The sequence below is a fragment of the Chelonia mydas genome, chromosome 17 (assembly GCF_015237465.2).
Source record: "Chelonia mydas isolate rCheMyd1 chromosome 17, rCheMyd1.pri.v2, whole genome shotgun sequence".
NCBI classification, from domain to species: Eukaryota; Metazoa; Chordata; order Testudines; family Cheloniidae; genus Chelonia; species Chelonia mydas.
The window spans coordinates 3,729,638-3,745,389 of NC_051257.2; the positions used below are offsets into that span (position 1 = coordinate 3,729,638).

Sequence of the window (15,752 nt, forward strand, 5' to 3'; positions counted from 1 at the left end):
TGGGTCAAATTTGTGGGCTGGATTTAATGGGGGTTCTTATCCCCTTTATGTGTTTTGCCCTGAGGCTTGGCCCCCAGAAAGGCTCCAGGGAATTACATTGCTTCATAACCTGTCTGGGGTTGGCAGTGACATAGCACATGCCTTGTCTCATTTTCAGGTCCACAGATTTCTGGCGTTGGCACCAGGAGCCAGCCAGGAGCCCAGGCAGATGCCACTAGTGTTATGGAACCTTGGTGTAGAATGGTTGTCAGTGTGGTGCGGAGATCAGTTGCTCCATGCACATGGAAAGGCTGTGAGAGAAGTTTTAATGATTTTATGCAATTTCAGGATTAGGAAGGCCAGTCAGCGATATGGCCCATTACAGAGGAACAGGTGCTGCGGTACATGCTGTCACTGGCAAACCATCAACTGGCGTCCTCCACAATCACGAATCGTCTTTCTGCCATTACATTCGTCAGTAGGTTAAATGGTTATCCTGATCTTTGCAGTGGTTTTTTAGTTGGAAGGTTTTTGGCTGGGTGGTCACATACCAGTGGCCCCAGGGTGGATTCCCGTCGTCCCATCATGGCTTACATACTTAGGGATCTCGTGCAGATCCTTGGTGATGTATGTCATAATGGGCAGGAGGCGGCCTTGTTCAGGGCTGCATTCTTGACAGCAGTTTTTGGTGCTTTCAGAATCAGTGAGCTAGTATCTGGGTCCGGTAGGGACTCAACAGGAAGGGCTTTGCAACTGTGGGATATACAATGGCAGGAGCATTTAATGATATTACACTTGCGACGGTCAAAGACAGATCAAGTTGGCCGGGGTGAATCTGTGATTCCCCGGCAGGGTGGTGAGCCTGGGGTCTGCCCAGTTCGGGCTTTGAAGGCCTACAGGGATATACGGCCAGCGGGGAAAGGCCCCCTTTTTATGCATGGTGACGGGAGTCCCCTCACAGCATATCGACTTGTTACCATATTGAGACGGGGGCTGATGAGGTTGGGGCTGCCAGCCCTTGAATTTGGTTCCCACTCATTCAGAATCGGGGCGGCAACGGCAGCAGCACAGCTAGGTATGGGAGCAGAGGCAATCCAGGCAATCGGGCATTGGCATTTGGATGTGTACCGAACGTATGTAAGGCCTGAGGTGGTAAATCAGCATTAATTTGTCGTAATCTAATTACAGATATTGGAGGACCAGCCATGCAGACAGTGGTATGGATCTGTGGGCATAGTATTGTCTTTTGTGCCCATAGGCACATGTCCAGGGTTGCCCGAGGGTTCGCAGCTGGGCTTTGGTGATGAGGCGATATTCAGTTGGCATGCAAGAAGGGGCAAGTTATGGGATCAACTAATACCGATGCTATATGCTGTGCGGGCCCATCAGCAGCCCCCAGATATAATGTGGTGCATTTTGGGGAAAACGATTGGGAATGCTTAAAGGGGTGGAACTAGTGCTCAGAGCAAGGAGGGACTTGGAGGCTGATCCTTGAACTTTTTCCAGGAGTTAACATGATTGGGTCAGACATGCTTCAGTGCAGGGTCTGGTGGGGAGCTATGAGCCCCCCCACAAGGTGGATAAGGCAAGGAGGTATGTGAATAGGGAGGTGGCCAAATTCCTTGGGACCATAGGAGGGACAGTAATTTCTGGGAACCCGACTAGGTGTGGGGAGGAGGCAGCCAAGCTAATTGCTGGTGCCTCCTTGTGGCAGATGTCCAGTGCAGGTACTCCACAGGAAAGGTATACAGTGACCAGATAAACGGCTTGGAAAAGGACTTAAAAAGAAATGTTCATTGACGGTTGGGGAGTTCTATGACTGGTATGTCAGGGAGCCAAGCCCCCGTTCTTATAGCCAACCTTAACCCTCCTAGGAGGCGGGGGTGGATGGTAAAGTCCCGGCAATGGATTTGCTGGAGAGACCAGGAGGGAAAAAGAGGGGGAGCTGATGGAAACCCCTCACCCCAGGTATGGTAAGGTCCCGGCAATGGATTTGCTAGAGGGGCATGGATGGAAAAAGAGGGGGAGCTGGTAAAAGCCCCCAGGGTAATTATGGAATAACAGTGTACAGTGCAGGTAACCCCATGTTTATCTGCCAGGTAGTCCCAGACATCTAATAATAAAGTTGCGGCCTGATTAAACCAATGTCAAATGTCTCCTGTCCTTCTTTTGGCATAGCCAGACAACTGAAAAACTTTGCAATTACAGAAAGCTTTATATTTTCATTGCTGCTGAAATTTTATCAAATTTTCATCAAAATTCTTACACTTTCCACAAATATTGACCATGAAGTATAATATTGTACCAGTAAATTCCTGGGCACATAACATTAATTTAAACATACGCCACTAACTCTACAAAATCAATTTTTGATTTATTTGTCTTTAACATTAACTAGATAATACTTTAAGTATACCTGGTTTCCATTTTATTTTATTCAGAGTAACTTTCTTACTCAAATTGAAAACATTTCCTAACACAGTGTGCGTTTTTTCAGTAATATAGACTTCAGGTCGCACAATTCTGAATAACATTTGGGAAAGATTTAAAATTTGAATGTAGGAAAATCTTTAGATAAAAGTTTATAACACACTGATCAATAATTTGGCATATTATATAGACACAATTTTGCAGAATGCATTAAATAATTAGCTATATAAACTAGCAATATTTATTTTTAATATCTGCAATAAACTATTGAATGTGGCTAAAAATAATACTTTGCATTTCAAAAGTGCTTCTCATCTTCAAAGTGCTTAGCAAAATTAATTAATACACCATTTTAAATTAAGGGTTAATTTCTGCATTGACTTATGCTCCATAAATCCCCACTGACTTCACCTGGATTACATGGAGTAGAAATCAGCAATGAATTTGGCCCTATGTCTAAAAAAGTTTCATAATCTTTTACAAATGTCCTAGTTCTAAAACAAAGAGGATCTGATACCTTTTGCAGTAAGTTTTACTTTGGCTGTTTTTACAAAAGCTTGTTTCTTTTCATAATATGCAGCCTCATTCACAAATGTTGGGTATACTGTAGAATCCCCTTCATAATTAATGGTCTCTCCATCAATAGTTAAAAATATAGGATCCCCATTGTTCAGTGGCTGCCAGTCTTGATCCTTATAGGAAATTAGATTATAGATTATGTTAGAAAATAGATTATATCTTCACTTTCATATTTTTTTACAACTTTCATATAAGATTCTTAAGTTTATTATGCATAGTTATACTACTCTGTACAGTTTATGGCCAAAACTTTCAAAGCACCACTGATTTGGGATGCCTGACCTTAGGCATCTTGGGCCTGATTTTTAAAAGTGCTGAGCACTTGAAATAAATGGGAACTATGAATACTCAGCAACTCTGAAAATCAGGCCCAAGGTTTCTCAAAGGTTTGGCTCCCAAAATTTGAAGTACCTGTTGAGAATGAAAGTATACCATACTTTCTTTTCCTTTAGTTTTTGTTCAAAACTGAGTTTAGAACTTCCCAAATCAATTACTGAAATACTGTAAACCATTAGCTATAAAACTTATATGAATGGTTCTAAAACAAACCATTGGTGGGTTTGACATAATTGTAAATATCTTGTTTGATGATATACCATATACTATACTGTAAACCAAACATCAAAGGGAATACCTATAAAAATGTTGTAAATGAAGAATGATAGATTTTACCTGCAGCCTAGGGTGAATAACAGCAGTAATTTCACCGTTTTTATTCCTGGGATAATCTACTTTTTCCATTATTTTGTAAATTTCAATTGTACATGGTGGAAATTCCTTTCCTAGAAAGGATAAATATATTTTTAAATGTCATGTCAGCAAATTTCCAGTTAAATAGTACACATAATTTACTATTTTATTTAGAATGGCTGAAGTCATTAATTTGTATCTGTTCATAATTTATCAGTTAGTAATTAACTCAAGTAACATGAATATGTCTAGCTCCAGATTTCCTAGCCCATGAAGGCCAGGTTGCTGAAAGACAACCCAGTTGCTTAACGTTGCATAAAAATCTGGATCTAAATTTGAACAGTATTGTTGAAATCAGGGATCTCAATCACTGCATACACAGTAATAAATTTGTTTTGTAGATGAGGAATTCATAAAATCTGACAGCATTATTTAATAGTTAGGGAATGATATTGATGAGAATGCATGCAATTCTTTTCAGAGTAACAGCCGTGTCAGTCTGTATTCGCAAAAAGAAAAGGAGTACTTGTGGCACCTTAGAGACTAACCAATTTATTTGAGCATAAGCTTCTGTGAGCTACAGCTCACTTCATCGGATGCATCCGATGAAGTGAGCTGTAGCTCATGAAAGCTTATGCTCAAATAAATTGGTTAGTCTCTAAGGTGCCACATGCAATTCTTGTTTTCTGACACAATAATGGGGAATTCTTAGATGGCAATGATGTATAGCTATGTCACTGCTTCAAGAATAAACTGACCATCAGCAGTCAAGCAAAAACTTTCCCAGTACAAAAATATTTTAATTTATAACAACTGTGTATTTGACTTTGTATAGGTGCATAACAAAAGTTTATTGACTCACATACAATAATTTGAGGTAAAGGTATACGTAAGAAATGGAAATGAATAAGCTTCTCATTATAAATATTTCTTATTTATATAGCATTCTCAGCGTACACTTACTATACAATAAGTTGTGAACTACCACTTTATAGCTATGACATATCTTGTAGGATCAAGTTTCACCATAGTTCTAGATTCTCAAGATTCAATAAAAAAGGGCAAAAGTCATTAATAACAGAAGTTCTGAAGGCTTAAGTCCAATTCTCAGTTCCAACATTCTTATATAATTATTCATCATGCTGTAATTCAGTATGAGTAAAATAAATTGTAAATAATTTATTAAAGACTTTATGAATGAACTTACTATTAATGCTACAATAATAATACAAAATATGAGTTCCATTTGTTTCATTGCAAAATGCTGTAGCTTCATTTATTTAAAAAAATCTACTCTTTTGCAATGAGTTACTAGCCTAGAATAGGAGTGTTCATGCTTGCATGATTTACAATACCTTCATTAAAAATGTGCACAAAATCAAGGCCATGTTTGATAATCTTTCTCATTTTGTCCAAAATATCAGCTCTAAGAACTCCTTGGGGCTGAGGCCCAACTTCCACACCTGTGTACAAATGAGGGAGATATTGATAGACATATTGTATGTCATATGTTTAAAATGCATACTAAAAATATACATGCCTGTGTGTGTGTCTGTGCTTACTGTTTTAGAATTACCAGTTTAATTAACATTGGAGGCAAAATAATGCAATATTTCTCTAACGTTATCCTGTCTATTGCAGTATAAATGAACAGGTTAGCCACTTCAGTTCAGACACAATTTCTCTTTCCTTTATCCCACCATCCCTTTTCTGGTTAACAACCAACATTGCATCCTAGTTTTATTTATGAGAAATAAATACCTCTTCTGAGTTCAACATCAGTACTGCTGATAATCAAACAACATAATTTACTTTCTATCCTAAAATATTATAAATATCTCCAATAAAATACTACTCTTACAAAAAGTAGATTGATTGAGTGTAAAAAAAATGGGGGACACTTTAGGATGCAGAATGGATAATTTATTTACCAAATCAAGCCCATACGATTACGAAGCAGGCAGATGAAGCTCATCATAGAAATTTGTTTAACTTAAAGAAACAACTTAGAAAGAAAAATATCTGGAGACAGGCATCTATTTTAATGATTTCTGGGGATTGGAAAGTGGTCTCAACATTCATATTTACCAACAGGGTGTTTTGCTATAGATCGAGTTGTTGCATATTTCAAGTTAGGATGTTCAATCAGGAAAACGGGACAGCATTCTGGGGCCAAAGCATTCTGTGAAGATTTGTCAAAAAAAGTCTTTGTTATTCAAATATTAAAAATTTTGTGCTACAAAAGACTACTGATGCTGAAGTGATTTACACAATGTCTTCAATATGTTGCTTTTATTTCATGGTCCTAAAATAAGTAGGACATCTTTAGAAAACATACAAAGCTATATTTGTTGGTCTGCTTTCTCTTAGCTCATGTCAGGCATGCTCCACTGAACTTTGCTGCACACTAATATAAATGAACACAGTTCCAGTGTTAATTTACCCAGAATCAAATTGCTTTAGGGCAGATTTCAAATATTTTCCTTCTAGCTAGGGTTAGATTCTCTTATGAGACACATGCAGTGAGTTAGCCCAGTTCTTTTATATGTCTTGGCAGAAAGCCTTCCTATCCATTCCTTTCTAGATTACTGCCTATCATTTCTACATTTTGATTAGCTGTATGCCAATCCTCATATACTCTTACACATAAACTGACCACATCTTTGAACAGTATATAAACAGATGGATGGGACACAATGAAGACTAAATATCGTATGTCAAAGTATATGAAATATTTTGCAGTATATGAATTAAGGGGGGGAGGGTTTCAAAATGTACCATATTGACCTAACTTTGCTCCCATTAAAGACAACAGGAGGCTTACCATTCACTTCAGTAAGATAACAGGCCAACATGGAGCACTTTTGAAAATCCCACCCTAAACATGTATCACTTGCAATACCAACAAGATTAAACATTTCCAGCACTTATTAGTACTGCAGCCAATGTATATCAGGGTTTCTTTTGTTATAGCCTTATTCCATAAATTTTTCAAGTCTGCATTTTAAATAACTAATGTCTTACAAAATTTTGCATTCAGCCTACATTTTTTCCCAGCTTTATGACAGACTAGTTTAAAAGCAGACCCAACGATCTTTACGTTTTTATTAATTTTGCTGTGTGTGTTTTTTGCTACAGGCCCCACATTTGTCTTATTAACAGATTAATTTATTTACTAGTTCTGTCTATATCAATTGTGATCATGACAGGTTGGAATCAGTACTAACCAGTATTAGACCCAATTTAATAATTCATTGTGATAGTAAATGTCCCATTCTATAATTAGTTTTAATATTCTTTACCAAACATTTTAGCAAATTAAAACAAAACAGCATAAATGTATTTAAATAAAGGCACAAAGTTGATATACAGTAATATGTTTCAAATACAAATCTAAATGTATTCTTATAGTTTATTAAAAATTAGTTTTTACCTTAATATAATGAAACATCTGGATTGTAAAGTTATTCCTGGAGTTTTCAAGAATAAGAGTGCCACCCATGTTAGAAGTTGTGTTGTGAAGGTCAAAAATAAGGTCATAGGCATCATCACTATCTTTTGGACCAAATACATGATTGATTTCCTGAGCCCTTCTCACTTCATATGGAATATCTTCTATCATTTTCCTGCTGTTAATATTAGTACAAAGAAATTAATTAACCAATTCTATAGCTTTGCTGTCAACAAAAATTAGACTATCTTTTTCATTTGATTTTTCCATAACTGATTAGAATTGATATACCATATACAACTACCCTATCAAACTGTTTGACCTGTAAAGGTTGTGCTGGAATTCAACAAGTATTAATACTAGTAGGCAATATGTATTGCCGCTGCCTCTATCAGTATTTTGCAATATTTCTCACCTAATCTAAAATCGTATTTTACATCACTTCTCCTTTACTTCTTTGCATTCGCTACCAGTTCAAAATGGTTGAAATGCTCCCTCTGTACAGAAAGGCAGCACAAGATTTATGCACAATGTAAAGTCATTTCTAGGGTCTAATCCAACATCTGTTGAACACAGAAGTCTTTCAGGAGTTAGTTCATGCCCTTAGACCTTGGTCTTGATCTATAATGTCTTTCATGGATTATTTCCTTTTTGATCTACTTCTTACTTTTCATATTGTGACCAGATTCTTAAGATCCTTTGGTTTGGGTCCTCCTGCTCCACAAAGCAGATGATACTTATGGATTCCATCTCGAATTCTTTCCCTCAAGATTTTAGTAAATTCCATCTCAATGTCTTTAAGACTAAATCAAACTGTTCTTTTTAATACAGTTTACAGTTGTGAGATTTTATAGTTGAATGTACTGTACTTTATTAATTTCATTGTAAAATGGCATCTGATATGATGTCATAGTCTATAATTTTATATCTTCGTGCTTTAATTTAATTGAAATTGAGAACTTCTTGGGATAAGGGAAAGATGTAAGTACTCTGGGTAAAATCTTGCCCTACTGAAGTCAATGAGAGCTATGTCATTGCCTCCAATGGGCCTGGAATATCACACTCTATTTTTGTAAAGCCATTGATAACTGTATGTCTCCACATCAGAAAAAAAAAGTATAATAGTCTTCTAAATGTACTTACTAATGCTCTAGGCTTGAGTAATCTGTTGGGATTTACTGAGAAATATTAGTAAAAGTTATACAAAAAGTATTTTAGAAGAAATACTTTAAATTAGATAACCTGACAGTACATTTATTAAACCATTCCAGTTTCAAAGCAGGTGAAATAATAAACAGGAAGACAAAGCAGTTATTCTAAATGCATAAGTATATGTATGCATAAACAGTTAAAAAGTTGGTGCAGACCTTTGTCTCTTGCCAAGTATTTACCTTATAAGTGGCACTACCAATAAAACAATTCTCTCTTAGATAAAATGCCAAATGAAAATGCATAGATGCATTGTAAAGACAAATATTTTTATGCAGCATGTATGATATAAATGGTCTTTGCTCGTATCAACCTTTCCCATCAGGACCTTTGTGTTGCATAATTATCTGTTGAGTGTGTAGATATATCATTCTTAAAAATGCTTGGTTCACCTACCAAAGTCCATTTCAACAGTTAACATCTTAAACACAGAGCTAACACAAAGTTAGCTCACATTAACTTTAAAAACACATTAAAAATGTCATTTATCATTGTAAAATAAGCCTCTTAAATCAGAATAGTTAAACTTTGTTTTAGATTATGTAAATCAAGAAATACAGTGTGATCGCTTAATTTATTGACAATTTTGTCTGTATAATTTTGCCATACCATGTATATTTCAAACTTGACTGTTTTCACATTTCATTCTACACTATATGTGACTGAAATTTAAAATACTCTCAATATTTATATAACATGTGTGTTCTTTCTAGAGACACTTGATATCATATTTATCTATATTTAAATAGCCAGTTGTTAAAATACAAAGCTATGTGGCTACCAGTACAGTGGCATTAACAACAGTCTGAAAGTTAAATTGCCCAAGGGGTTTATTTCAGGACCTGTGAGAAATGACACTGTCACTCAGAGTAATAGCAATACTTTAACTTTACATGAATACAGCAAATTCTTTATTGATTCTAAATATACTCTAACTTCCTATGACAATTTGTCTCTTGTTGTACTAGCACTATTTAAACAGTGAATCAACTAAGTACATTCTATTTGGTCTTTCTGGGTTAAAGGTCAGTGAACGTTATCATGCGGTTGTACTGTCAAAAGATTAGTGGTGTTCATGTAAAAATTTTACCAATAAAATAATAAAAGAAGCTCCTGATAACATTTAAGATAGAAAACTAAAAATACACAAGCACATAGTTATTCTTACCCAAGATTATCAGGATCAAAAACTCGGTTCAGGTCACAGTCAATATATCTCGTACATTTCTTCACAGCTCTTGGGTTAGTAATAAATGGTCTCACTTCCAGCCCTGTTCTTTGAATCTCAGCTCCATTCTCTTCCCAATGCTTGACCAAAAATACCCCTGATAATTCATTGCCATGAGTCCCTCCAAAGATAGCAACTCTTCGTACAGGAGCCTCATGAACGACATAACAGGAAGTCATTCTATTAAGCTGCTTTAATGATTGCTGCAATCAAAACAGAAAATAATAGCAAAGTAAAACATTTGTTCCTAAGAAAGGACAGAAAATGTTTGACTTTTTAGCTGTCTAGACCAGATGTTAACTGAAGTGTATTAACATTTCTCTAACAAGTCTTACCAGTTTTCTGTTGCAATACATGGGTGTTGCTAACCTGACACTCCTCCTTCCCAAGACCTGCCTTTCTTTGTACCATATTTGGATCATAATATGTATAAATCAGCTAAAGATACAGTCATATAGTTCAATCACTAACTCCTGTACTCAGTCTGTAATGTTATACAGTGTATAATCAAATACTATACTAATGAAAAACAGTATAATTTTTAATTTGTACTTTAAAATAATGTTCACATTCTACATTGAAAATCCACAGAATGCTAGCACTTCAGATTAAATGTATCAGGTATATTTGTGCATCACTTCATGTGTGTTTTATATCACATAGCCAGTACAATATGCAACAGAGAAATTGTTTAAAGTGAGCAAAAATACACAACAAAATATAAAGTTATGATTTCACATCTTAGGTGTTGGGAGAGACATAATGCTGAAAGCTCATTACTGTCAACAACCAAAGAAGTGCGGGTATCAAAGTACAGCTGGTTTTCTTGAAGTGTGTTTATTGTTTGTGTATGTTTATGTAATTATATATATATGACAGTTTTATCATACTTAGCTAATGAACAGTGACTGCAGGAGGCTTAATTAAAAATTAAAATTCAATATATTCACATCAAAGTGTAATATTCTTGGCCCCAATGTTGCAATGGGATCTGTTAGCATGGACCTCTGTGCCAGTGCAGATTATCTAACTGGTGTTTTACATTTCTAACTTCTACGATTCTAATGATTCAAAAAAGAGATGGATGTAGCCAACATAAGATCAAATAATTGTACTTGCCTCTCAGAATCTTCAGAGGTCAAGAACCTGCCTTTTTCCAACTTCAGAATTGTTCCATAATCCCAATACGTACACCATAACTACCTTTCACAAAGGACATCCTGGCAATGTTTTATGGCCAGCACTATCCTGCAACCCCAAGCCATTATATGAGGTCTTCTACAAGTCTAGACTAGCCTGAACACACCCTATTGTGAACATTTCACACATCCTTTCCTAAAAGCTTTTACCATATAGTATTATAACTTGTAGAAAAAAAGGTCTCAGCAGGAAAAAACAGCTTTTTTATAGGCAAGAGTAATCTGTACTAATTGTAATTACAACTCTGTAATGACTCACTGCACACCACAGAGATACAAATGAACTCTACATTTCAAGCATATAAAATAAAATTTTTGTCAAGATTTGCTTTCTCTCTGTTAGAATTTATATAGGATTTATATTTCAATCATCCAGAAAAGATTTCACTGCTATGTGAGAGAGGTTTTATAAGCAAGATTTGATATGTTATAGATACAAGAAAAGAAAGCTGAACACAGGATTCATACATCTTGACTAAATCTACTGGCAGTGTACTCACATAATAAAACTTACACTTTAAATTTCAGCCTATGCATACTGATTTACTGAGCCTTGTAGTGAACTAATCTGGATAGACTATGTTTATTCAGACACCTAATGGTATTATTTCTTCACTTTAGTAACTTTTCACATAGTTTAAAGAAAGATAACTGTGGTAAATAATTTATTAAACAAACTAGAATAGTTATATTTTACACAAAAAGACTGTTTTGTACCATCCTTTGACCCCATTGCTTTTGGTCATGGTTCCAAAGCTATTACTTACACAGTGACTGAACAAATGACTCACACTTTGAAACTTGTTTAAAGAATTTAAACAGTGCAGCACTTTGAAAGTAAACTGTAAAATGCAAATACACAGTGCTAGTAAACACAGTTTCTCTTTTATTTTTGAATGTATAATAATGTTTATAATTCCTTGCAAGAGGTTGAGTGAAATACAGCAATTATTTATACACTTACCTCATTTAACATGCAAGAAGTTTGTGTCCTAAGAAGAGCTTTAATAGAAAAGATACAGTGCATTTTCAAACATGAGTTTAGGACTAAAGCCAAGGAAGCTTCTTTTATACCCTTAAAGCAAGTTAACGTCCAAAGAATTTTTAACTCCTGGTTTCCCAGTACTAACTCTAGTGGATTTGTGGTCACAAATGAAAAAAAAAAACATTTAAAGAGTTTTCAGTCTTCTGAGTTAAGATGCTGACAACAATGTAATCCCTTATTACTGTGTTGTGCGCCAACATCTATATTTTGTATCCCTGGAAAATTATTCAGGCACTTATTTTGGCTTCTTTAATATCATTTTAGGGTTGTTTTGTTTTGTTTTTGTGTTCTGTAATTATTGCTTTTTTATTTGTGCAGCAGTACAAAAGCCTTAAGAGCAGGGTTGGGAGGACTTTGAAAAGTTATTACTAATGATAATAAAGCTATTTAGTCTAAATAATTGTATAGAGGTTCCTCTGTGTATTCTCCCGCACAATGCTCTGTGTTGGAGTGACTGGCTGCCCTAAAGACTGAAAGCTGAACTTGACTGCCTCCAAAGAATATTAACATAGGGCTGCATCTACCACTGTAACAGACAGTTGACCCTGAAAGCAAAATACTAGAGGCAGCAAAATGTTCAGTAACTACTTGTGTAGGTCAGTGCAGCCTGGTAGGAGTGGATATTTGCCAACTTGCTTAAGGCACCATAGTGCTTAGACCCACCCCTATCAGCACTACTTTAAAGACAGGAAGAGAGTGTTGCTCCACTTAAACAATAAGGGCTCCATCCCTAGGGGAGGAGAGTGACTCCTCTGCAATGCACACAACTCATGCCAGACTAGGAGCAATGGGCAGAACCCTGCTACTTTAGCTAGGATCCCCTGTGTGAACTAGTAATTACTGCACTAGGCAGTGGATCTTCTACACTTAAATAAATTGATTACAATGAAGATGATAAGACTAATAATATCTGTAACTGTAAAGACTGGGCATGTTTTTCCTATCCAGATAACTGGGGCACCTGGACCTTTTCACCCCCAAATAAATGAATCCTTTGTTTATATTTAATTGGTAGCCCTATTAAGTGCATTATACATCTTTTAAAGTTTTGTATGAAATAGTCTGACTATCTTGCAAAGCACCCAGAGCTTAGGCTAAGGGCAGTTCTAAAAAACACACACATCTACATTATTTTAGCTGGGTGTGATTGTTTTAATTGTGAGGTTCCCAGGTACTTTATTTATTTTCATAATGTTTTTTCTTGCAGAGGTGAAAGCCTGCCCACAGCTAATGGCTGAAGAAAAAGCCACTCAGAGGATAAAGGGTGAAACCCAGCCCAGAGCTGATTGTTGAGGGGAAAGTCTGTCACAGGCTGGAGAACGGAGATAAGTGTATATAATATCAGTGTTCAGGAGGATTTATTGCATGTTTCTGTTGGAGTTCTGGCGCCCCCTAGGCACTATCCTGGGCAAGCACAGATGCAATAAAATCCAAAGGGAAATTACTTTATTCTTTTTGTGCAACCAATCTCCCTACTTAGCTTGTGCTCTCCCCACGGGGCTGTGTGCCCCCTGTCATCTGTGCCTTACACAGCCCCGCACCCTCCACACACACATTCACCCTCTCAGAGTCTCCCCCCAGTCCCTAGCTGTGGAGAGAAGGAGCGAACACAGTGGAATGGAGGAGCGCTAGTCTGCGCTTTCCCGCCTTTCCCCCGCCTCGCGCTGAAGTAACCGCTTGTTCCAGCCGTTGATTTTTGGCGGGCTTGTTATCAGCCTTCCCTCAAACTCGTCCACTAGCTGTGGGCAGAGTTTCAGCCCAGCTGCTTAAACCCTGATCCTGGAGCTGGGTTTTCCCGCTTTCCTAAGCCCTGGGAAGGGTTTTACCCCAGTTTCTCCTCCGCTCCTTGTCCTGTCACGGGCTTGCCCCTCAGTCGTTAGCAGTGGACACGTTTTTACATCAAGAAAATAAAAGTCACTGTAAAATCACACACAGCACAACAAGATCTGAGGCCATACAATTAAATTACAGGATTGTATGCTTTTTATTTTGTTTCATTTTACAAATCTCACACATTTATTTTCATTGATGGGTTATGGAACCACCAAAATGTGTTTGAAATACAAACTATTACAGATCTCAGGGCCAAATTCAGCGCTAATTTATGCATGTGCATCTGTCATTGATGTCCATGACATAAATTAGGTTATAAATTAGCTATATATATATATATATAAAGTCTGTCTATTTTATGGGTTAGGTAGTTGAGCTCTGATCCTACAAACATGCAAGACATTACCCAGATCATAGTTAAGCATGTACATAAGTATTTTCAGCATTTTATACGCTAAGAATCAGGACAAGTAATTAATGTATTTGTGGCTTTTTACTACTATTATTATTAATTTTGGTAATCATTTAGGGCTCCATTATGCAAACACACAAGAATAATTTTTGCTGGATCAGCCCCTATACAATACAGCCAACTCCACGTAGCATTGCTACCTGCCCAGGTTTTCCCAGGATCATGACTTTTTTGAGGTAGCTGTCCTGGGAAATCTGTAAGGGTACTCAGTAAACACTGCCAGCTGTCCGGTTTTATGGGTTGTTCAGTTTTATGGAAGTCCTCTTTTTTTTATACCTCAGATATGGCAACAGTAAATTCAAACATTAAAAAATGTTGAGTCAGGACCCCCAAAGTGACATTAGTTAAAAATAATAAGATTAAAAATAATAAATTTTGGGTTCTTTTTATTTTTCTTTAGATTTCTGAGGCTTTAAGGTATACAGAACTTGCTTCACTTTTTCAAGCTTTTCTCTGCACCCAGGGATAGAAACTTACTTTTATTTATTTATTTAATGAAAGCTATGATTCTCATGCATTCTCTTGATTCCAGTAGGTTAAGCTTCAATAAAAACACCCAGTATCTTAAGACTCACAATAAAATGAAGAAAGTTGGCAACACTGCTTATATAATACCACAATTACATATAATTTTACAAAAGTTTTATAAGACTCATGTAACTATCACATCTAGAAATGAGCAAAATTTAATTATTCTGTTATAGTGATTTTATGTGCACAAATATGTGACACCGGGTCAGATGCGATTAAAGCCATTTTAAACATTTAAAGTGAAATGATAAAGATAGAATAGAAGCTCGAACTGTGTGGTCTGGAAATAAAATACCATATGTGCATTCTAATTCACTGTTTTTACTTATAATACCGTCGTGGATTACTCAGAAAGGAAGCATGGCAAACAAAAATTCATTTATATCAAATGTGAATGTACTTTAAAAGTTAATTTCTGTTCATTCTTCCCACAGAATCTCCTGTTTATAATGATGGATTCTGGTCATATCAAATACCTGTCGCAAAAGGAAAGTGTTTAAAAGGTTTTGGGCCTATACAGTATTCTTTAGAACAGCAAATTTATCTCTTTCATTTTCACATCGTGTGCAATGGGTGCAGTGACACTACTTTTCATAAAATAGTTAAACCTTCAGTTCTTATTCATAACCACAAGGCACTCCATTTTGATAATTAACTTTTCAGGGTTTATTATAGCACCACACTTTATAACAATGTTAAAGTTATGGTTAAGTCATCACTTTCCTTTTAATTCCCTATTTTCAGGGACTTATACCAAATTACCCTTTGAATTGAAAGTTATAATGATTTGTTTTCAACTGAAAGGTGAAGATTTTTTAGAATGTTTAAATTTATCAAAAATAAACCTGGACAAAAATAGATGTAACTATGCAAAATATTTTCTTTACTTCAAAAATGTAATAACTGGGGCCCTGATCCTGGAAAGTCTTACTCATGTGGTATAATTTTATGCACATTAATGGTACCACAGAAATCTGTGAGACTACTCACATAAATAAAGTTAAGAATGTGCCTAAATTGATATACATAAACTGTTACACAAATAATGAAGTGAAGCTGATGAAAAGCTGCGTGTACTTTAGTTATATTTATAATGTGAATTAGAG

General features: G+C 36.0%; 1 protein-coding gene across 3 annotated transcripts; it reads right to left on the minus strand.

Moving 5' to 3' along the window:
- Positions 1-677: 677 nt before the first annotated feature.
- ASPA (aspartoacylase) lies at positions 678-11,363 on the minus strand. 3 transcript variants are annotated; one of them, XM_043531397.1, is made up of 7 exons: positions 11,280-11,363; positions 9,507-9,769; positions 7,112-7,307; positions 5,767-5,860; positions 5,034-5,141; positions 3,661-3,770; positions 678-3,101 (listed from the first exon to the last, which is right to left on the minus strand). In XM_043531397.1, the coding sequence occupies exons 2-7, from the start codon at positions 9,743-9,745 to the stop codon at positions 2,904-2,906; spliced, it is 945 nt and encodes a 314-aa protein (XP_043387332.1). In that variant the 5' UTR covers positions 9,746-9,769; positions 11,280-11,363; the 3' UTR covers positions 678-2,903. The 3 variants fall into 3 exon arrangements, with proteins under 3 accessions (XP_043387332.1, XP_043387330.1, XP_043387329.1); XM_043531395.1 differs by lacking the exon at positions 11,280-11,363 and adding an exon at positions 10,686-10,808; XM_043531394.1 differs by lacking the exon at positions 11,280-11,363 and adding an exon at positions 9,902-9,959.
- Between the last annotated feature and the right edge of the window lie 4,389 nt (positions 11,364-15,752).